Source organism: Peromyscus maniculatus, chromosome 2, assembly GCF_049852395.1.
Source record: "Peromyscus maniculatus bairdii isolate BWxNUB_F1_BW_parent chromosome 2, HU_Pman_BW_mat_3.1, whole genome shotgun sequence".
NCBI lineage: Eukaryota > Metazoa > Chordata > Mammalia > Rodentia > Cricetidae > Peromyscus > Peromyscus maniculatus.
The window spans coordinates 147,230,414-147,252,894 of NC_134853.1; the positions used below are offsets into that span (position 1 = coordinate 147,230,414).

Sequence of the window (22,481 nt, forward strand, 5' to 3'; positions counted from 1 at the left end):
AATGGTTCCAGTGAGCACACAGCAGAGAGAAGGGTGGGCGGGGAGAGGGGCTGTGGCTTAAGAGACACTGACCCAGGGCAATATAGGTCTCTCTGTCTGTCTGTCTGTCTGTCTGTCTCTCTCTCTCTCTTTGGTTTTTTTGAGACAGGGTTTTTCTGTGTAGTTTTGGTGTCTGTCCTGGATCTTGCTCTGTAGACCAGGCTGGCCTCGAACTCATAGAGATCTGCCTGCCTCTACCTCCCAAATGCTGGGATTAAAGGTGTGCGCCACCACTGCCTGGTGAGACATGAAGATTTTTATAACCAAAATAATAGGATGCCTGTGTTCTGCTTCAGAGAGCAGCAGTTGAAGACACAGTACTGTCAGTGACAAGCCTCCTAAGCAAATGTGAGGGCCCGGCCATGGGCCGAAACCTCCAACTCCAGGAGCCAAAACTAACCTTTCATCTTTTAAAATCAATTCTCGTAAGTATTTTGTTATTGTGACAGAAGGAAGGGCTGCCCCCTAGTGGACATACACAGTGTCTGGAGACATTTCTGGTGATCTCATCCTGGGGAGGAGAGGATGCTGCTGGCACTCAGTGGGTGCATGCAGAGGTTGATGGACGTCCTACTAGACACAGGGACGTGTCCAGCCACAGAGGGGCATCCTGCCTAGGGTGTGTGGGGCTAGAACGGAGCCGTGCTGCCTGGAAGCAGCAACCACCGCGTATGTGCAATTATGTATTGACTCCCTGTCTCCATCGGGGTCCCTAACTTCCATGTCTGACCGGTATTTCCTGCTTCCTCAGTGCCTGACTCAGTGGCCAGTGGACAATGAAGAAACTGATAGCCCTGTCAGCCAGCTGCCCTGGAAGGGGCCACTTGATAGAGGAGTAGACTGATACTCATGAATACTCTTGGCTATGGGGGCCTGGTACCAGAATAATTAAAGAACTAGAAACGTGCACACAACTGAGTTACCTGCGTACCCAAAGGCCCTTCTTTGGAAGATTTTTTCCCCTGCCCAGGACCCATCTCTGGCCACCTTTCCCTGAAGGATGGGTAGCTCTGGCTGTGGTACTGTGCCCTCTGGTGGCTCTGGTAGGGATTACAGTTGCCCCAAGCAGGATTTCCCCAGCTCAGAAGAGCAGACTCTAGGCCCACAGCCGGGCCTTGCGGGCGGCTCTGGAACTTGGGGCCAGGCAGCGGGACTCACCGAGGTGTAGGCCCGCCCACACATGCTGCAGCAGTAGGCTTTAGCGTGCTTGATGGCGTGGGCGGAGAGGTGGATCTGGAGGGAGGCGGAGTCTGAGTAGGCCCTGTAGCAGTTGGGACATTTGTAGGGCTTGTCCTTGTTGTGCTGGCGTTGGTGAGACTGTGAAGAGCATAGCAAGGAGGTCGTGAGGCGGCCACTCTCTCCCACCCCGCCCCCTTCCTGGCCCTGGGGAAGTGGGGACACAGCTGTACGCCTGGGGGGGGGAGGCAGGAGGCACTCACCTGGAGGTTGGAGAGCTGAGTGAAAGCCTTCTCACAGCCAGGATGTGGGCACTTGTAGGGTCTGTCGCCTGTGTGGATTCTGCAAGAGCAGCCCGGGTGAGGGACTGGTTCTGACACATGCCTGGCAGCCCCGTGCCTGGCCGCAGCCAGACCTCTGCTGCCCGGCACCTGTGTCCACCTCCCTCCACTCACGTCCTCTAGTGGTCCTACAGAGCCACCGTTCTCTGCCCTCTGCTGCTGGTCTGGCCAGTTTCTCACTCCCCCAAATCCCTGTGGCAACCTCCTTGTCAGTGCTGGGACTCTGTTTGCTGGTTTCTTTTTTCTTTTCTTTTCTTTCTTTTTTTTTTTTTTAAATTTTTTTTTTTTTTGGTTTTTCAAGACAGGGTTTCTCTGTGTAATTTTGGTGCCTGTCCTGGATCTCACTCTGTAGACCAGGCTGGCCTCGAACTCACAGAGATCCGCCTGCCTCTGCCTCCCAAGTGCTGGGATTAAAGGCGTGCGCCACCGTGGCCTGGCAGTTCTCTGTTTTCTTGGCTCCCTCCATGAAAGCACGACCTCCTTGGTCTTATCTGCTGCTACCTCTCCAGTGCCTAACACAAGTTCTGCTCAGGAAGGCCTCAATAAAGAGTCTGACAGCTCAAAAGTTAGCCACTAACATCAGAAACACGATTCTGTCATCAGCCTCCTGTCCAGGTGTTTCTCAGGTGTTTGTTGACTGACTAACAGACGGTCCTCTAAGGACTTAGGTTCTTCTGTAGAGATACACCAAACCTCTTGACCAGCAAACTACCCCACTGGCCTCCATCCACCCAACTATGCCAACTATCCAGCTTTCTCCCTGGGTTCTCGGCCTCGGTACCCTCCTTCTGACTTCAGCTGTGGTATCACCCCTGGGGCCTGCCCTGGTGGTACCCTAGCTCAGAAATGCCCAGCCCTGGCCCAGCTTTCTGGGCCCTTCACGGCCAGCCTCCTGTATCCCCCCTGTATCCTCCTGTATTCCCCAGCACACACAGCCTCAAGCCTCTGAGCCTTTGTCCATTCTGTTCCCTCTACCAGAAAGGAAGGCCTCTGCCCTCTGGCTGGCATGTGGGGCCTTTCAATACTCGTCCCAGATGGTCCACCTTTCCATGCCTCTTTCACGGGCAGGTCCACACACACAGGCTTTGTCACAGTGGGGTCAAAACGGGGGTCCTCTGGGCCAAGGCCTGCCTCTAACCACTAACTTGTCTCTATGAGGCAGCCAGCACAGGGCTCCTCAGAAAGGGACTCAAGGAGACCATTCGCCACTGGACAAAGGACCAGGCTGCCTTCTCCCACTATGCACAAAGTTCTCAGTTTCCAGCCCTGAATTCCAGGCCACGCCCATCACCAGGATCCTGTCCCTAGCATCTTCCGCTAGCAGAGCTTCCAGCCTTGACTCCTGTGAGAGGGGATGCTCAGTCTGACCCCAGGGAGCCCCTCTTCAGCCTCTTCAAGGAAAGCCGGCGGCGACGGAAACTGGTGCCCTGCCTGCTCCCCACCCCCACTGCCCCAGCCCCGTGTGGGGACCTCAAAACCAGATCTGTTCTCTTACCTAATGCTCGCCCCCTCCACACCAGACCCAGAACACCCCCTCCCTTCCACCTGGAGTCCAGGCTGCTCCTTTGTGTACCCCGCTTGAATCCACCCCCACCTCTCCTCTCCCTGAGTCCCAAGTTCCTCATCTCTAAAATAGGGAGGGATATCTAAGATAATGATGAAGACTGTGAGGAGGAAGGAAGACTCCATCTAAGGCTGCTCCCACAGCACTTTCACAGTGTTAGGAAAACCGATTCTCTACCACGTGAGCTGCAGGGATCGAACCCAGGTCATTAAGCTTGCTGGAAAGCACCCTGACCAGCCGAGCCAGCTCACCAGCCTTCTTTTGGTTTTATTTTTTGAGGGTCTCACTCTGGCCCAAGCTGGTCTGAAACTCAAGGCAGTCCTCCTGCCTCAGCCTTCTATGTGCTGGGATGGCAGACATGAGGCCCCACAACACCCAGCTGGTCCGCTTCCACCCTCAGGTTCCACTGAATGGCTCGAACCACTTTGTAGTTCATAATTAAAACAAGGGTAGACGTAGCGAAAGTCAATATTGGCGGAGCGGGAATCCCTCTCCGTGGCTTTTTTCTTTCTCTCCTAGGAAGACACACATTCAGCCCGTACAAAGACTTCCGGGGCCCGCCTCGTGTTAAAGCGCTGTGTGTCAAGCACACGGGAGCCCTTGGATGCTGAATAGCTGTTCTTAATATTATAATTATTGTCATCAGACTCAAGAAAGCCAATTGACACTGTTCCCAGCTGCGGTTATGATTATATATGTACATCACATCACACCGCCAGGCCAAGAAAAACAAACCCAAGAGACAGTTTGCACCCGGCATAAGCAAACACACTCAGGTAGTGTCACTCTGTCTGGCACTAGCCTCCATAAATAGACAGAGCCCCCTTCTGGACTCAGTTCCTCCTGAAGCAGCTTCATCCCCGACATTCACACCCCGGTACCTGCACACATGTGGTACCTTTCCCGTGTGCATCTCTTTGTCACAACTGCGTAAGACGCGTGCTGTGAACCCACCATAAACAGACCATAGTAGAGAGTGTCCTGCTTACAATGCTGATACATGCATGGGGTGTGTATCATTTAGTTAGATGATCGTCCCGAATCTGGGCTTGTGGGACAGTTTGGGAGTCATCTGCTCATCACATGTGCCTCCGTTTCAAACACAAGTTTCTTCTGAGCGTCACTAAATAGGAGCATCCCAACAGTGGTCTGGGGACGGCTCCTTCAGCTTCCAGGGTGCAGTGCACGGCCTTTGCTGACTGTGCAGCTGTGGGGTGTCTGTCCGGCACAGCTTCTGCTCTGGATTCACTCTCTTTCACTCCCGTCCTGACAGTAACCCTGGGAGTGCAGCCTGGGTTTCTTACAGGCCCTGGTGGCTTGGTTGTCAAGGGCAGGAAGACAGGACGTGGTCTCTGCAGACGGAACGGGGTTGATTCCTTGATCTGGTGGTTGTCTAGGGGTCCTGGGGCTGGGGAGCCTTATAAACCCATCTCTTTGCCACTGGGTTAAGACACGGTGCTTAATTGTATGTGCTGGTGCCCTGTGACTTGTAATTATCTCCTAAGTGTTGACAGATTCCTCTCATGCTGTTTTGTTTCCTGCCTACTTCAAACTTGAGTCACACAAACGAGGGAAAGAAGGGGGGGGAGACATTAAAAAAAAGAAAGAAGCCCTCAGAAACAGAAGCGATCCCCAGGGTCTGGGAATATTCTGGCAAAACAGTCCCCTTCAAGGGCCAGTTCATTTTCGTTTTGTTTTCTCGCTCACATTCTTCCTCCCTACCCCCCCCCCATTTCACGTGTTTACTTATTTCCAGCAGGATCTTACTCTGCAGCTCTAGGCTGGCCTCAATTTTTCAGCAACCCTCCTGCCTCTCAAGAGCTGGGATTACAAATATGAGCCCTCCCATATTGGTTCTTAAATATGCTTAAACAAAGTCTACTTATGAAAAAAAAGAATTCTTAGTCATTATTACTTCTTGCTACTGTATCTATTTTTTTTATTAACTTTAAAAAATGATGTACTTTGTGTGTGTGTGTGTGTGTGTGTGTGTGTGTGTGTGTGTGTGTGTGTGTGTATCTGTGCATGTGAGTGCGGGTGTCCACAGAGAGGTCAGAGGAATTCTATCCTCTTGGAGCTGGTGTTACAGGCAGTTGTGGGCCACCTGATGTGGGTGGTGGGGATCACTCACCTCAAGTCTTCCAGAAGAGTTGTAAGTGCTCTTAACCACTGAGACTGTGTCTATTTTTAACTAATGCTTCTACGCATTTCTGCCAACTTTGAGCTCGGTGGCCTTTCTCAGGTCTAGACCCTTAGTTCAGAATAATAAAGTGCCCCAGTTTCTTCTACATGAATCCCCGGCACTCACATGAAAGCTGGATCTGGCTAGCTAAACACACACCCTCATGATCCTAGGGCTGGAGGTGGAGGCAGAGGCAGAGGACTGCCAGGCTTGGCTGGATACCAGACCAACTCCCAGCTCAGCCAGAGACTAAAGTAGACAGGACGGGACAGATACCCTCTGGCCTCCATACTTGTGCTCATATACATATGTGTATAAACCAGACACACATACCACCTACCTCTCACCACCCACCCATGCATGCACATAATGTCTTGGGCAGGCATGCAGCTTAGTGGTAGATGCTTGCCTAGTATGCCCAAGGCCTTGGGTTTGATCCCCTGAACCACAGACACACACAAAAATGCTTTCTAAATGTAAAATTCCTCTCTCAACTAAGTATACGGGATAAACTAAAGGCCCTGAAGGTGAGCCCTGCTGTGTGCATCATGTCTTTAGACAGTGAGTGGCATGCATAAGCCCTGAGTGGCAGATTCTATTCCCCCTTTGATCTTACTGCTTCTTACAGTGGACTGGGCAGAATTATGCGGTCCTGTCAACAGGCCTCTGGGCCCACTCACATTTGCCTTAAGGCTTCTGCTCTGAACAGCAGGTCAGAAACTTCTGGAATCTTCCTGAAGAACGTCAAGTGAATGAAGCCTGAGAGAAGCCTGGAACAGACCTCAGTTCCTTGTGTTTCGAATGTGACACCAGCCCAAGGTCAGACACTGCCTGAGACTTTGGTCCAGATGAGGGCAGCACAGCCCAGTCGACTGACAGACATGGGGTTAGAGGACAGGAATTGTCACCAAGGTGAATGAAGCTAATCTCATTATGGTTAATATTTCATTTTTTAAAAGGGCCCATGAGAAGCAGCCTCTACTTGGTCTGTCTCCGACCCTTCATTTAGGAAGCTATATTTAACAAAATAGAATAAAACAGTCTCCAAATAGATGACCTGCTTCACTTAACCCTTCAGATCCATGTGGGAGGAGGGCTACAGAAATTTCGCACCCCTATCTGCTAATTATCAAGGAAAATTTAAAATCATATCTCGCTCAGAAACAACACATATGACTGACCTCATGTACAAACCCACACAGAACAACTGCAGTGCTTGGCAGGGTCCCTCCCTGCTCGAGTGAGACCCCCTCCTTTCTACCATCATTAGTCCCATAAGTAGGCTCAAAAGGAATCTGCTCTCCTTCCTAACGGGATATAATTGTCTAAATCAAATTTGTAGCCGTGACCATGCCAGAAATGTCACATTTAAAGACAAATCTCATTTAATTAGGCATGACAGTACCTCGTGAGAATGAGGCTGCCTTGGCACAAGGCTGGACCTGTTCCACATCGTGTGGCGTCAAAGCGCCCCCCCCCCCCTTTACATTTGTTGATTGGTTTTATTCTGCCTTGGAGACAGGATCTCATGTAGCCCAGGCCAGCCTTGAATTGACTATGTAACTGAGGCTAGCCTTGAACTCCCAATCCTCCTGCCTCTGCTACTTGTGTGTTATCACCCCTTTATAATGACAAATAAAACAAAATAAGAAAATAATCCAGGAACCTTGATACACTGAGACTTAGTCTCTAAAAGGGAGGTGTCCTCCCGTCACACAGTCTGGCAGAGGTGAAATCAGTTAATTCTCAGTACACTGATGCCCAATAATATAAGGGGAAAATTCACATACACACAGTGATTAAAATTCTGGCCCAGGGGCTCGGCAGTCTTCTGACAGCATTTTGTATCATATGCTATAATTCTACAACCCAGGCTACCGGCAGATCTTTGCTTATTCATCAGTACCAGGTCCTTCACACCTATGTGCATCACACCAGCCACATTTTTAAAAATCAAGGCATGACAAAATCAGAAAATGACTGAAACACACTTATGCAGTCCGAACTGTGCCTGAGGAGGCATGGAAATGGGAAATCAAGCTGACAGTCTGCCCTGGGTCACACTGTCGTTCACTCTTACTACTAAACCTACATATTATGTCCCACACCAGAGAAACACACAAGGCAAAACATTTGCACCCTGGGATAAAGGATGCAAAGGTCACCACGACGATAAACACAAACAACAATGTTACCAGGCCTGGTGGCCCACACCATAATCCTAGCTACTAGGAAGCAGAAGTAGGAAGAAAGCAAGTTCAATGTTGGCCTGGGTATAGAACAGGTCGCTGTTTCAAAAGAAAAAGAGAAATTTTAAGAGGACTGGGATGTAGCTCCATGGTACCTAACTTGCTTAGCACACACAAAGCTCTGGGCTTAATCCCTGCTTTAAAAAAAAAAAAAAATCACAACAAAATTTACCAGGGCTGGGGATATGGCTCAGTGGTAGACCCTTGTCTAGCACACATGAGGCCATAGGTTTGATTCCCAACACCACAGGACAATTTTTAGAGTAATACTAAGAATAAAACACAGAGTTCCCTATATGGCTTTGGTCCCTTCCAGGAAAGGGAAACCTCAGCTGTCATTAGTTACAGGCTCCACAATCAAACAGTCCCTTCACTGACACTGTCCAGTCGACACTAGGAAACACCCGACCTCACTTTCAGACACGATAGTCACATGAACAAGCTGGTCGCCGGGCCGGAGCACATGGAACACACTGACTCCAGTCTTCCGAACTTGTTTCTTTAACTCCTCTGGTCATTGTATCTAGTCTCTACTCTCCCTCACGCACGCTTTGATTTCCTTAAGTCACCTTACGCCACCAGGCAGGGATTTTTGTCTGGTTTGTTCCTAGAATTCCATCTGGCACAGCTCAGGGGCTCCGTAACGTCTGTTAAACAGATGAATCATGTTCTCTGTTCAAACTAGGTCTATCTAGTCCACAAATACTTAACAAATGCCCAAACACTCATGTGCGTTGCCACCCACGGGGGCACACAGAAATGCAGGACACGAAGCCCTTGCCTTCCACGGCTCCCAAAATACTGACGGAAGTAGAAAAACACACAGGCAAGTATCCGACGGCCCACCCCTGACTGAATGGAGGCCAACAGTCCTTGGATGCTTGGGACCTATGGGCTCACAGAAGCTGCACCTGAACCAGCTACGATGGAGGAAGCAGGACCCAGGGGTGCAGAGGAGGTGGCCAGGATATCTCAAGTAAAGGACACTGATAAGTGCCGAGACCAGGAGATGAGAAGGGTTATGTAGGACTGAGAGCAGGGCTCGGGGAAGTGGAGGAAGAGCTTTATCAGTGTGGACTAAAAGACGCATCAGAGGAATGTGAACTTGACCCTGGGGGCAACAGACCCCTGAAAGTCCCTGCCCCTCCCTGCAGCAGCTCCAGCACCAAGCATCAGGGGGGGTGGGGGGGCCACAGCAGAGGACGGGGGGGGGGGGGGGGGGGGCACCTACCTGGTGTGCTGCTGGAGGTGGGAGAGCTGTCGGAAAGACTTGTCACAGTAGGAGCAGTGGTAGGGCTTGACCCCCAGGTGGATGCGCAGGTGCTGAGCCAGGTAGGAGGCGTTGGCGAAGGACTTGGAGCAGTGCGGGCACTTGTGGGGCTTGGCCTCTGTGTGTGACTTGGAGTGGATCTGCATCTCTGACTTGGTGAAAAAGGTGAGCGGGCACACCTTACACCTGCAGGCAAGAGGCAACTTCACACCTGGGAAGATCCCCCACCCGCTTCTGTCCATCTCCAGGGAGACCTTCTCTAGCCAAGAGACCATGTGCCTGGGGCAGAGTCTACTTGTGGAGTCCAGAGGACAGGGATCCACTCGGGAGAGTCAGAGGCAAGTTCCAGCACAGGCACCTTCTAGTCTGGAGGGAGCTCTGACATCTGGGAACATCTGTAGCTGTCTGGGGAACAGGGCTACATACAACCACAGGGAAGCCAGGAAAGACCTTGCCTATAGCCACACCTGTGGTCCCCGGGGAGGAGGTTCTCACAGGCTAAGTTATTCTGACCTGGCTGTGTGTTAGAATCTTCTGGAACCTTTTTCTTTTTTTCTTTTTTGTTTTTCGAGACAGGGTTTCTCTGTGTAGCTTTGTGCCTTTCCTAGAACTCATTTGGTAGCCCAGGCTGGCCTCGAACTCACAGAGATCTGCCTGGCTCTGCCTCCTGAGTGCTGGGATTAAAGGCGTGAGCCACCACCGCCCGGCCTTCTGGAACCTTTTGACAAGTACAGATGCCTAGCTCCCTCCCGCCACCCAACTAACTCAGAACTTCTGGAGGTCCAGCCCTGGCAGTAGCATGTTGTGAAAGCTCCTCAGATGTTTTCACATGGTCCAGACAACTCTCATGGATCAAGGAAGGCCAGGACTTGTAAAACTCCAGACACCTGCCCTGGACCACCTTTGATGGAGCTAAACTCTATTCCTCTTCCCGCCTTCTCCCTGATGGCCCGGTATGTTGGTGGGACTCTACCCTGCTCTTCGAATCTTAGCTCCCCACCCTTATCCCCTGGGGTCCCACTTTCTAGCTCTAGGCACACATCTCCACCGCAACCCCACCCAGACCCCGTCTGAAGAGACCCTCACCTGTATGTCTTGCCCTCCTTTGCGGTCTCACCGGAGGCCAGGATGGGGTAGGGGACAACAAGGACAGGGGGACCTCCTGGGTTCTCTGCCTTGATCTTTTTGCGGCCGCGTTCAGACTTGGGGGGGCCAAGGAGGCCATGACCCTGGATTGTCTTGATGGAGTCCAGGAGGGGGGGGCTGGTGATCCCTGAGATGAGGGTGGGGGATGAGGCGATGAGGCGGCTCTGGCTGGTGGTGGTAGGTGTGGACGGGGTACTGGTGCCTGTGCCAGTGCCTGGAGTTGACTCAGATGTACTCACAGCAGGGGTCCGAGAGGAAAGGCCCAGACCTGGGAAGACACACACAAGGGGGCAGGATGAGGACAGCTAGCACAGGCCACCCAGCTCTGTGACTGACAGGTCCTCTTGCCCTTCTGAGCTCTTCCCAATCCTAAATTCAGGGCTACGACAGCTTACAGCTGTGTAAAATGCCTTAGAGAAGATGAAGGCTAGTTAGATTAAGAAGTCAGTTTAAGCACTCGGGAGGCAGAGGCAGGTGGATCTCTGTGAGTTCGAGGCCAGTCTGGGCTACCAAGTGAGTTCCAGGAAAAGGCGCAAAGCTACACAGAGAAACCCTGTCTCGAAAAACCAAAAAAAAAAAAAAAAAAAAAAAAAAAGAAGTCAGTTTAAGGGCTGAAGGTCTAGCTCACTGTAGAGTGCTGGTCCAGCACAAGACCTTGGGTTTGATCCCCAGCACTACAGAAACCAAGAAGCACTCTAGAGATAATTCCACCCACAGAAAAAGTCCCGGGCACACAGACATTCACCTCCGTGTTATTTATAATAGCAAAATTTCAGAGGCAACTGAATTATGCAAATTGGGGAAGGGCTGGGTAAACAGTGGTCAGCCTGCGCTTCCTAACTTCCCATTATCTTTGTTTCAAAGGGCTGTGTATGCGTGCACAGGAAAAACAAACAGCCGACGCGCACAAACGTGGTGTGGGGGCAGGGCAAGATGTAAAAGCCATGGCTTAACTGTTTTCCGATCCCATAGCAATGAAGTTTGAAGGAGAAACCCCCCCAAATTCCGTAATGACAGTTTCTATTTATTAGTTTTGCTTCTTGAGACAGGGTCTCCTGTGGCCCAGGCTGGCCTGGCCTTGAAGTCCTAAACCTCTTGCCTCGGTCTCCCACATGAACTACTGTGCCCGCCCAGGTGAAAAGTCATTCTTTGAAAGAAGAAGGTAGAAATGGAGTCATGGCTGCCTGGAGTCCATGCACTCGGGAGGCTAAGCTCGGGGTGGCCGGGTCCAGGCCAGCCTAGACGACACAGGGAAAAGGAAAGAAGGGGCCACGAACATCTGTAACCGTAACTTTAGTAGGTAAAATATGATGCTAGTATGTATCATCTGACTCATTTTAAAATCTATTTCTATATATTTTTCAATATGCCAAAATCTGTGCATCAAAATAAAATCCAGGGTTGGTGTGGGTATCATTTGGGCCACTGGTAGCAGGAATGTATACTTATGCAGCCTCCACTGAGGACAGTTGGCAGTAGATATTAAAAGTTTAATTAATGCTCATAATTTTTAACCGGGCAATTGATTCTACTTCTAGAAACTACCATAAGGAAACAATTGTGCCTGAGCACAAAGATGCGGGGTTTTCCACACAGAGCTGGGATTCCACACACGGTATAAAGTGCTTGTCCTCAACAAGGGCTGCGGATCGGGAAATGGGACCTTTACGGCCACCAAAACAGGACAGCTGTAATGCCAGGCACACAGGGAAATGCCAGACTGTGCAAGCTCACAAGGGCCCATCTACCCCAGAAAGCACACGCTAACTACACAAGCAGACACCACACCATGAGTGTGCCAACAGGGAGGGAGGCAGACCCGAGAGGCTCCTGCCGGCTAACACGGTTCTCTTTAACAAAGGAGGGGAATTTTTGGTCATGGGGGATTTTCATACTTTGTCTGTCTGCTTCAAAATTATTTGAATCTTTTACTCGGTGAAGTCACCCATTTTTAAACATCTGTGATTAAAGGATAAAGTAAATTACAGGGGAAATATACATAAGAATGGTAACAATAGCAGAACCAAGGCTAAACATCTCTGCTTTCAGGTTCTCTGATATTCCTAGGTTTTCAGTAATGGCCATGTTATTACCTTTACAATGAAAGTACAACACAGATGTCTGGGATAGAATGGCAAATAGGAAAAAAAGTTAAATCACTGACACAATCCTGCCACACACACAGCAAACATGTACATATTAAAAAACAAACAAAAATATGGAAAAGGAAAAAATGCACTTAAAAGAGTCTCTAAGATTTTGGGTTAAGAGGGAAAAAAAGATTCTGGGTTAGGCACTGGGGATTATGAGTAATTTTTTTCTTAGTTCCTCCTTTTTCCAAATTTCCCTTAATTTGCTTATATTGCTTTTTTAATATTACTTTTACAATGAAAAAATAAATTTAATAAAATCATAATAACGGGAGATTGCAGAGTGCAGCTGGGGCCTGGGGAGGCTCACAGGGCCCACGATTTGGGGGCGTCTCTAAGAGAAGGGGGAGAAAGTCACTTGGCTGGTGGCAGAGGTGAGCCGCTGAGGGAGCAGACCCGGCCTTGGTGGCCTCCTGACCCTCGCTGGGTGTTCCCCCTGCACCCCAGTCTCAACCTACTCAACAGTGAGCTGTTCCTCGGCTGATCCCATCCCAGGAGCACAGCCCTGGGAGTCTCCCACACACCTCCTTCTCTGCACTCTTTACATCCTGACCAGCAGAGATGCCTCTCCGTGCCTTCGGATCAATCCACTTCTCCACATCCCCACAGCTCTGTGTGGTCCACCTCACTATCTTCTCCAGAAGCTTTCCCTGCCTCTGTGCTGGGCCCAGAACCCCGTCTCCACCTCAGGACCAGACTAGATTTCCTAAAGCCTTGCCTCCCCGCTGTTCCGGGGGGGGGGGGGGGAGTCCAAACTGCTGAGTGCGGACCACAGTGACTTCTGCCTTGCTTTTCTCCTCTGCTGATAGAGACAGCAGGCTGGCTGGGCTGCATGGAGATGCTGGTTAATTACCAAACATTGCCTGTTCTTCACCCCAGCACTGGCAAACCCCTTCACCAGGGCGCTGTGAGGAAAGACTGTTACTAGGCACACACAGGTGTTAACTGAAGTCACTACCACACCAGAATCCCCCAGCCCTCCCCAACTAAACAACCTGCCCTCTGGCCTTCTACACACTGCTCCCTCGGCCAGGGCCCTTCCATCCTCCGGCCCCACCACCCAAGTCTGCCTTGAGTCTTTCCTTTTCTTCTCCTCTATCTGTTGAAACTTACGGGGTTCTGCGTCCTCTGAGGATCTCACTTTCCTAGTAAGCTTCCAGCTGTTGGGAAGGGATTCTCATAGCTCAAGGTCAGAGGAAGCCTGGGAGCTACGGCTAGCACCCACTAGCCCTTCCACCAAGCTTCCCCTACAACCCTTCCCGCCCACTCTGGTCCCATCTGGTCAGGTCCTACCATCACCAAGTCCCACCTGGACCAGCTCCTGCCCCAACGTTCTTTACAGACCTTGCCAGCCCCGCCCACTCCACAGACTCCACCTACTCTCCCTACCTCCTCCAGCCCCGCCCACTCCACAGACCCCACCTTATCTCCCTACCTCCTCCAGCCCCGTCCACTCCACAGACTCCACCTTATCTCCCTACCTCCTCCAGCCCCGCCCACTCCACAGACTCCACCTTATCTCCCTACCTCCTCCAGCCCCGCCCACTCCACAGACCCCACCTTATCTCCCTACCTCCTCCAGCCCCGTCCACTCCACAGACCCCACCTTATCTCCCTACCTCCTCCAGCCCCGTCCACTCCACAGACCCCACCTTATCTCCCTACCTCCTCCAGCCCCGTCCACTCCACAGACTCCACCTACTCTCCCTACCTCCTCCAGCCCCGCCCACTCCACAGACTCCACCTACTCTCCCTACCTCCTCCAGCCCCGCCCACTCCACAGACCCCACCTTATCTCCCTACCTCCTCCAGCCCCGTCCACTCCACAGACCCCACCTTATCTCCCTACCTCCTCCAGCCCCGCCCACTCCACAGACTCCACCTACTCTCCCTACCTCCTCCAGCCCCGCCCACTCCACAGACCCCACCATATCTCCCTACCTCCTCCAGCCGCGCCCACTCAGCTTACCTGTGACAGTACTGGTGGCCGGCCTCGCATGCAGCGCCACGTCGGGCTGCGGCACAGACTGCGGGTGCAGCCCCGGCACCTGCTGCAGCTTGGGCAGAGACATGACGGCCTGACTGCTCTCGGCGGGCGCGGGGGGCACTAGCAGTGGCTGCTGTGATGAGGCTGAGGTGGGTGGCAGGTGGGGCGGCCGGATCTTCTCGGCCATCAGCTGCTCTTTGATCTTGTTAATCAGGACCAGGTTGTCCAGCTGCAGAAGGGGGAGGAGCCAGGTTGGGGTGGGTGGGCCGCACTCCAGGACCCTCTCGCTGCAAGCTGCAGCCCAAATCCAGGCAAAGAATAGCAGCTTCAATGCGGAAGGCAGGCAGCGGGAGCGACAGTCTTACCTGGCTGGGCATGGTGGGAGGAGGGGGCCAGAAGTAGGGGTTGTTAAATCGAGGTTCGGCCATCCTGCAGGAAGAGAATGGCTGTCACTATCAGCTATGAGATCTCCTTACCCCTTGGGACCCAAATTCCTCAGCCAAGTGGGCCTCCCACCATGCCCAGAGACCCACATCCCCAGGTTCAAAAGTCGGGAATTCAGTGTCTCCCTGGGAGGACCTCAAGGGGCAAAGGTCACATTCAGACCCGAGTGCTCCCAGTACCTGCCCACCGCCCATCCCCTAGAGCCAACCCCGTGGACCCTACATGGAACCCTCCCCGACCCAAGACAACCTGGAGAACCCTGAGAACACTTTTATAACAGCCACGAATCTACCGGTTTGGGAGCCTCACACTTCCACTTCCTCCCGAGGGAAGACATCCTCATCTGAATACATGAGATGGGGCAAAGCTACAGCCTCTCCGAGGGCCAGTGGTAGAACAATTGCCACAGACCCAAATGAGCATTCCCTTTGACTCAAGAATTACCCTCTGGAAAATTCAAACACGGACAGGTGGACAGGTGTAAGGTCTGGCCTGAAAAGCTGGGGGTGTCAGAGTGCTGTGCTTAAGGGGAGGAGGCTGGGAAGCCCAGGGGTCAGCACGGCGTGACCAGGGCACCAGTGCCCCACAGCTGGCAAGTTTCATGGCAGCCTGTGGGCTGGAGAGCCTTTTCAATCAAAGCAGGCCAAGACATAGGCCAGGCCCTTGAGGCTAGCTCTGTCCTCCAGGGAGGGGGCAGGGGTGGGGAGGGGGGGTTGAGTTTCCTGTGGCTCTAGAACAAGTCTAGAAGTGACTTACAGGCTCAGGCTGCACAGGGGTATCATTCATTGCTTTCTATCCACATGGACTGAGTCATCTTTCAAAAATTACTTCCCTACCTGGCATTGCAGCCTTAGACCAAAAAGGAATGCCTGCGACCTCTTCTGCTCCAGTGAGCTCGAGAAGTCCCTACTGGAATCGTGGTGGAGTCTGAGGAGAGAGCCCTCCACACGCACACAATCCAATGTGAGTGTTTCCAGAAAGCACTTTTGGAGGGATCCGCTTTTGTGATCTTGACTTGATAAGCAGGCGCAAAAGGCAGCCTTATCTCTTCATATAGGTGAAGAAACAGGGGCCTGGAGAGAAGGAAGAGGCCGCGCCACACCTCGAGGGTGCTAGGGTTGGGAAGTCAGATTACTCAAACGGCTTTCCCAGGCCATTTGCTTGGTAAATTCTCGTCCTCAGCAGAACAAAAGTCGGCCCCACAAGGAAGCAAGTGGCCGCCGTGAGAGGCCTTACTCTTCACCCTCATCCTGGGGAGACTTTGCTCTCAACCAGAGAGCAGAGGACTCGGGGTGGGTGGGAGGTGACCAGGACATTCCCATCCTGCCAGCCTTCGGTCCCCAAGGCATAGGAGGCCCTCCCCTCTGTCCATCAAACCCCGTGGTAGCCTCTTACAGACAAAAAGCAATGCTCGGCCTGCCTCACTCCCTGACTGTCCCCAGGCCTTTGGGGCTGCTCACCCAGCCAGTGAGGAGGCTGTGAGTTACCAGTGCCCACCTTGTACTGGGCACATTGACACTGAGAGCAGGAACTCTCACCATGCCCACTTTTAGGAGGGAGGAAAAAGTTCAGAGAGGTAGAGCGATTGGCTCAGGATCACACAGCAAGTGAGCATGCCAGAGACTCCACTCTCCTCAGCCTGACTCCAAATCCAGTGCATTCAGGGAGAAGAGCGGGCTTCTGGCTGTAGGCTTGGGGGGGAGGTGTCCTGCCTGAGGGTGGCATGGCCGTGACCCCGTGAGTGGACAAGGCAGAGATGGGGGAGGGGAGACTGGGGAGCTGACCTAAGGTGGCTTGGGAATGGGCACACACGGGAATTGAATGAAGTCATTGCATGGAGACTGATTCTGAATTCTGCGGAAGGCAAGCCCACCCACTGTCTAGCTGCTCCGTCTACCGAGTGCCCTCTTGGGGAGCTCTTCGGAAGCCCAGGAGGATGGCAGCAGCAGGGTAGACTTTCTGTGCCCACTCCATGGAAGAACTCATCAGTCTTCATATGGAGACCTGCTCGGGCTGATGGACGGTAGCGGCAGGCCTGGCTGCAGCCCCCTGAACTGTTCTCCTCATCACTAAGATGGGGTGAGGCAGGCTGCCCTGCCCCAGGCACTAGGCTGCTTCCAGACGATTCCGGGGAAGCAATCCCCTCCTCCTCCTTTCCCTCATCTCTGATTCAAGGCCGGGTCTAGCCTTCCCAGATCCCAACCCAGTTAGGGAGCTGCGGGCTTGCCCAGAGTCCCATCGCTGGGATAAAGTATACACTACCATCTATCAGGCCACTGAATAGCCAGGGCTAGCCCTTGCCTTAGCTGCAGAGCCAGGACATCAGGGGAAGCTTTTCCCAGGGCACCAGGTCTGCTCCACACAGCCCTCTCCTCTCTACCCCTCTCCAGCTATAAGTCCGTCCATGACTTTGGCCCTGGTACCCGCCTACTGTGTGCCAGATGCAGGGGGCAGGACAGGGCCCGGGTATCTACTGAGCCCTCACCATTGCCTGGTACTCACTGGCATGTGGGTAAGCCCTGCCCTGAGGAAGGTATGATGCAGGAGAGAGGCAAGACCGGGTGAACATCTGGGACAGATGGAGGAGGATGGGGGTGTAGCAGTGTGGAAAAGGGTGAACACCTTCCCAGTGCCACAGCGGTATGGGACACCGAGGCCAGCTCTAGGGCCTCGAATGCCAGGATGAGCTAGGGGATGAGACACCCGTGGTGGGAAGGCAACAAGGAGCATGCTGGGCCAGGGGGCAATGTGGCAGAGGGGATGCCAAGGTCAGGGGGAAGAACACTGGGGTCGAGGCAGGGGCCAAGTCTCCCAGGGCTGAGTGTCCACACTGGGTGGGCAGAGGCAACACACTGGTATAGCAGTGGCGGCCTTCAGCACTGGGCAAAAGCCAAGCCTGGAGCCAGGAGCCACCCACCCTCACCCGTGCGATCCACCCACAACTGTCACTTGCTTTTCTTGTTCTCAAAGGTAAAGAAAGTTGAACTGTGGATGAATGACGTGTCTCCTGGAGCCGTTTCACAAACACTGGGCCAAACCAGAGACCAGCACCAGGGAATCTTGGGCCAGTGCCTTGTCTTCCAAAACAGTGAATGGAGACTCACGGGAAAGAGCCTCCACCTCTGGGGCCTTCTACACATCACCAGACCACTCCCTTCGGAGCCACCTGGACCACTGAAGGGGTTCCTGTGTGTCTGGGGCCTCTTGCCTTCTTGATCTCTTTCGTAACTCCCTGCCCAGCCCCCGACAGCAGAGAGCAGGACTCCCTATTCCCTAGTACCAGTGGCCCATCTACTTGGGAAGTCTAAGTACCAACAAGCCTAAGCCTCACCTAGAGTGTGGGCCCAGCTCCCTGCTGCCCCTGCCCCTCCCTCAGACTGTCTCTGCTTCAGTCAGCCAGTGCTGGCCTTGACTTTCTCCAGTCACCCACCTCTGAACAGGTCATAGACCACATAGTGACCCTCCCACCTCAGACCAGCCACAGCTGACAGGGGTGGGGAGGCCATCTCCAGACACCCTCCAATCCACCCTTGCCTCCCCACCAGCCCTGGCTATGAACACCCCCCCCCCCGCCCCACCCCACCAGGGAACAGCAGGCTCTGGTTCAAATCCTGACTCCACTCCACTGAATGTGTGTCCTTGGCCAAGTCACCTGCCCAGCTTCCAAGTAAGGGATACGCTGCCTGGAGGCTGGCCCACCCTGCAGGCGTGAGCCAGGGAGGATTCAGGGGGAGATGAGGCCTGCCTTGAGTCTCCAAGAGTGAGTGGGAGTGAGCCAAGAGAGGGGGCAGGCATTCCGGTAAGTGACAGTGTTAGCTGATGCCTGTAGACAAGCAATGCACTAGCGTGGGGAGGGGGGGTGGCCTCCCAGAGAGACTGGCAAACAGAGATCAGCCTGGACGGTCAGCCAGGGCCTTGCTCAGAGGCTCATCCCTAGGTCTTAGGCCCAGAGTCCAGATGTTTGCAGCAGTAGGTGAAGGGGTGGAATATGTGATTTGTAAGACCCCTATGACGACCAGACGTAGCAGGTTCTAGAGAGGCTAGGAGTTGGTGGCAGGGGAATTCCCAATGAGAAGTGTGAGGCTAGGGCTGTACCTGGCCCAGAGGGGAGTCATCAGAGGGTCCTGGCTACTCAGAGGAGCTGGTGGCCGGGGAAGTATACAGGCTGTCCCCACAGTGTGGCCCAGATCTCTGGACATCGACAGAGACAAACACAGTCAACACAACATGCAGACAAAACCAAACCCAGACAGGGGACAGACACAGACTTGTGGCCACAAGCATGGACCCATGGGCACAGGAAGCCAAAGCCACCAACACTACTAGGGCAAGCATACCTCCCCCGTGACACCCCCAGAGGATAGCAGTGAGGGGCACTCAGGACTTTTATGAACACAACGCCTTGATCCCCAAAGAACAAACCCCTTATCGACAGACCCGCAGCCTAGAATCACAGGTTCCTTACCTAGAGGGTCCTTTCCCACTTGGTGAACTTCTACTCATCCTTCAAGACCCAGCTCAAGTGTTCCCTCTTCTACGGAGCTTTCCCTGAACCCCCAGTCAGCCACTTCTCTTGTTCCCAACAGCACCTTGTATATGGGAATAACAATAACAATAACAATAAAATGGCAGCTACTGTTGATTCAAACACCAATGTGCTGAGCATAGTATGATTCGAGCTACTGAATCTTCCCAATGACTCTGTGAAATGAGCACTTAACAGAAATACAGCTCAGAGATGTCAATCAACTTGCCCAGTCACACAGCAAGCGAGGGAGTAAGGCTGGCCACCCAGCCCTGACCCGGCCATGTGGAGTCGCATGCACTCTGGTGTGGTTATTACTCAGCGGCTGGGAGAATCTCTTAGCTCTTCCCAGGTAGGATGGTATCTGGTATCTCACCTGGGCCAGCAACTGACCCCAGGTGGCCACCTGCAAAGGGCTGGGGGCTGTGGCAGGACAGTTACAGTTATTACATACTGCAACAATAGACCCATGGTACAGATGAAGAAACTGAGGTCCAGAGAGGTTAAGCATCCTGGCTGAGGCTATGGAACCAAGTACAGACTTCAAAGCAGATCCTTCTGTCACTTTTTCCCAGAAAGCCTCTGAGGCTAGTTTAGCAAACTCCAGAGAGAAGGGCACGCTCTCTGCCAGGCTCTGCTGCGTGGGGAAAACATAGACTTAGACCGGGAGACACAGAGGACACACAGCCCACAGTGGGTTGTAAGGAGCGGGGTGGGGACAGGGGGGTCACTGCTGCCAGGGTGGAGGAAGTGGGTGTCGTCAGTTCAACAATTTAGGCCCTGCCCCCCCAAAGCCACAGACATTAAAACTGAGATCTGCCCCGTCCCCATGGCCACATGGGAGCAGGCTTCCAACAAAGCAAAAGGGGGTGGGGGTGGTGGGTAGGGATGGGGAAGTGGGAGGAGCCGGACCCTTAAAGCGAGACTCTGTGATTATAAGGAGGCTGCAGGGAACCACGCCCACAAGGGGCCGGGAGCCCAGGGGGAGGTGCTAGCGTCCGCTGCTTGGGGTTTTGTCTTTGTTTCTCTGATTTCCAAATTCTCAGTCATGGCATTCAGTTTCTTTTAAAATGAAAACAATAAATTTATTATTAAAAAAAGAAAGAAAGTGCTTGGGAGCCTAAGGGGGAAGTGAGGAGGCTCATGGGAAAGTCAGCTCAGCTGATGGGGGCACTCCAGGGCCACCACACATCAGGCCTTTGACAGCCTCCTCCTAAGTAAGACCCAGCTGCGGGAGAATGTCTTGGACCCTGATTAGGATTCCACAGGTTGGGAGAGGACACAGAGTAGGTCTCTGTCCCTCCCCCAGTCTTCTGGTCCAGGCCTTCAGCTCTGGCCTCAGCTACCTCCCGCAGGTTCTCCATCTCCACCCTCAGCCTACCCTAAGCTCTACTGCAGTCACTGTATCCTGTCCTACCTAGAAGCTTCCGTGGCTCCTTACGGCAGACACGGTGAGGATGACTTAGGCACATGGACCAGCTCCTACCACCTTCTGGACTCACTGCTTGTCCCACGGTACACTGACCAGCCAAACTGATGGTTCCTCTCACCAGTGTCCACTTCCTTCTTGCTTCCTCCCAGTTAAGGATGCCAGGGCCACTTCCAGCATCCTCGAAGGGGATGAATGATCCCAACTCCTCCTATGGGTCCTGGGGCACAGGCTGTTCTACCTGGAAACATATGGGGTCTGCTACCCCATGTGGGATCTGTCCCCTGTGTGCCCTGCATGTCCATCATCCGAGCACTGTCCACAGCAGAGGCCTTTTAAGGTGGCAACATCTAGTGCCTGAATGAATGAATGGATGGATGAATGAAGGAATGAATGAATGACAGTGTACATGCATGATTAGTGAAAAGAACTAAATATATTACAGCCTAGACAGAAGAAAGTGTCCCCCCCTGAGTGACCCCTGCATCACACTCGGTCCTGGGGCCCATATCTACCTGATCTCATTCTGATTGACATGAGGAGGGGCTGCTTGTGCGCTGACCCTAATAGATGCAAACAGCTGATGAACACAGTCACCAGTTCTGCCTCACTAGCCACGAAAAGTCAACGAGCTTCACCTGCCACAGGAGCAAAAAGAACTATGAAAACGCTGGCGAGGATGTGGTGAGGCTGGCACTCCCGTGATGATCCGTGGGAGTATAAACTGGAACACACATTTGTGAGCAGAATCTACCCTTAGTGTGTCAAGAGCTCTAAAAGTAGTCAGACCTCCTGGCCTAATGTGCCCAGTCCTGATCATCCATCCCTAGAAAACAGCCCAAAGATCCATGCACCACACTGCCCGTGTCCATGGGTTTTCATGAGCAAAGACCTGGAACGGCCCAACTTGCCAGCAATAGGGAGAGAGCCCTGAAATGGTTCTCCTCTGTGACAGCCCAAAGTGGCACTGCTGTCACTTGTTCAACGTGCACATGAGGCTCAGAGGAACCAGGGGCACAGAGGGACTACGCAACTGCCCAAAGCCGAGCAGGGAATGTGGGATTCTGATCCAGACTATCTACATGGGATGTGGAGCCCAGGCTACCACACCCACTGAAAAGCATGGTTGGTAAAACTCCCTGGGCAATTAGGAGACACTCAGGATACAGAGCCAGGAGGACGACAAAAGAGAAAATCCCACCCAAGACTGAATGCTGGGAGGAAAGAGAACTGTGTGCTAACAGTGGGGGAGCGTGGGGTTAGGAACAGGGCGGAGACGGGGCTGGGGGTGGAAGTGCCTGACATCCATCTTTATGACTTTCCTACAGTGTGGCTACCTAGCTGTCTTGAGGAATGTTTTCTTTTAATAAAATGAAAGCTTTTGTAAGCTTTGTTTGGCAAAGTAAGGCACCCTGGCTTCCTATTCAAAGAGGCACGCTCTCCCAATGTCCCCAGAAGATAAGCTAAGGGTCCCACTACAAGCTGCAGCACCACCAGGCCCCCAGGCACATGGGGGGGGGGACAGTTAGGAAGGGACTCAAGTCCCATGGCATCCAGGGGCTCCAGCCAGGCAGACAGACCAAGGGACAGCCAGCCTGCCTGTCACCCATCCTCCCGCTGAAAGCCCTTTCTTTATAGGTGCCATTGCTTGGGGGAACCCCACAGCTGGTCAGCCAAGGCCTCTGCAAGGTCCCGTTGGCCACATTCATCCCTGTCACCCAGCCTTGCCCTCATCCTTCTGCCCTATAGCTCCTGCGGCTCCCACCCCAAACAAGCTGCTTTCCTATGCCAGCAGGTCCACCCATCTGAAGGCTACATCCTGAGCTAGAACCCTGGCATCGGACCTCAGCCCAGGTCACACTGCCATGGGTGGATGGTCTGGTCACTTGTCTATCCAGCTGCCCATGTAAGCAGCTGGCTGGCTGAGGACAGCTTATCTGAAGGCTCGTGGTAACATTCCCTGTTCCTCAGTCAGGTCT

General features: G+C 53.0%; 1 protein-coding gene across 3 annotated transcripts in view; it reads right to left on the reverse strand.

The window, feature by feature from the left end:
- The window catches only part of Znf362 (zinc finger protein 362), a 33,051-nt gene that overhangs the window by 2,429 nt on the left and 8,141 nt on the right, over nucleotides 1–22,481 (reverse strand). The window contains exons 2-8 of one of the 3 annotated variants that reach the window (XM_076565116.1): nucleotides 19,014–19,137; nucleotides 14,470–14,533; nucleotides 14,087–14,333; nucleotides 9,908–10,235; nucleotides 8,783–9,007; nucleotides 1,479–1,557; nucleotides 1,198–1,356 (exon numbers count right to left, since the gene is read on the reverse strand). In XM_076565116.1, the coding sequence (XP_076421231.1) occupies nucleotides 1,198–1,356; nucleotides 1,479–1,557; nucleotides 8,783–9,007; nucleotides 9,908–10,235; nucleotides 14,087–14,333; nucleotides 14,470–14,533; nucleotides 19,014–19,051 (1,140 nt within the window). In that variant the 5' untranslated portion in view covers nucleotides 19,052–19,137. Of the gene's footprint in view, nucleotides 1–1,197; nucleotides 1,357–1,478; nucleotides 1,558–8,782; nucleotides 9,008–9,907; nucleotides 10,236–14,086; nucleotides 14,334–14,469; nucleotides 14,534–18,643; nucleotides 18,974–19,013; nucleotides 19,138–22,481 lie in introns of those variants that run through there. The other 2 variants (XM_076565115.1, XM_076565117.1) reach the window with 2 other exon arrangements.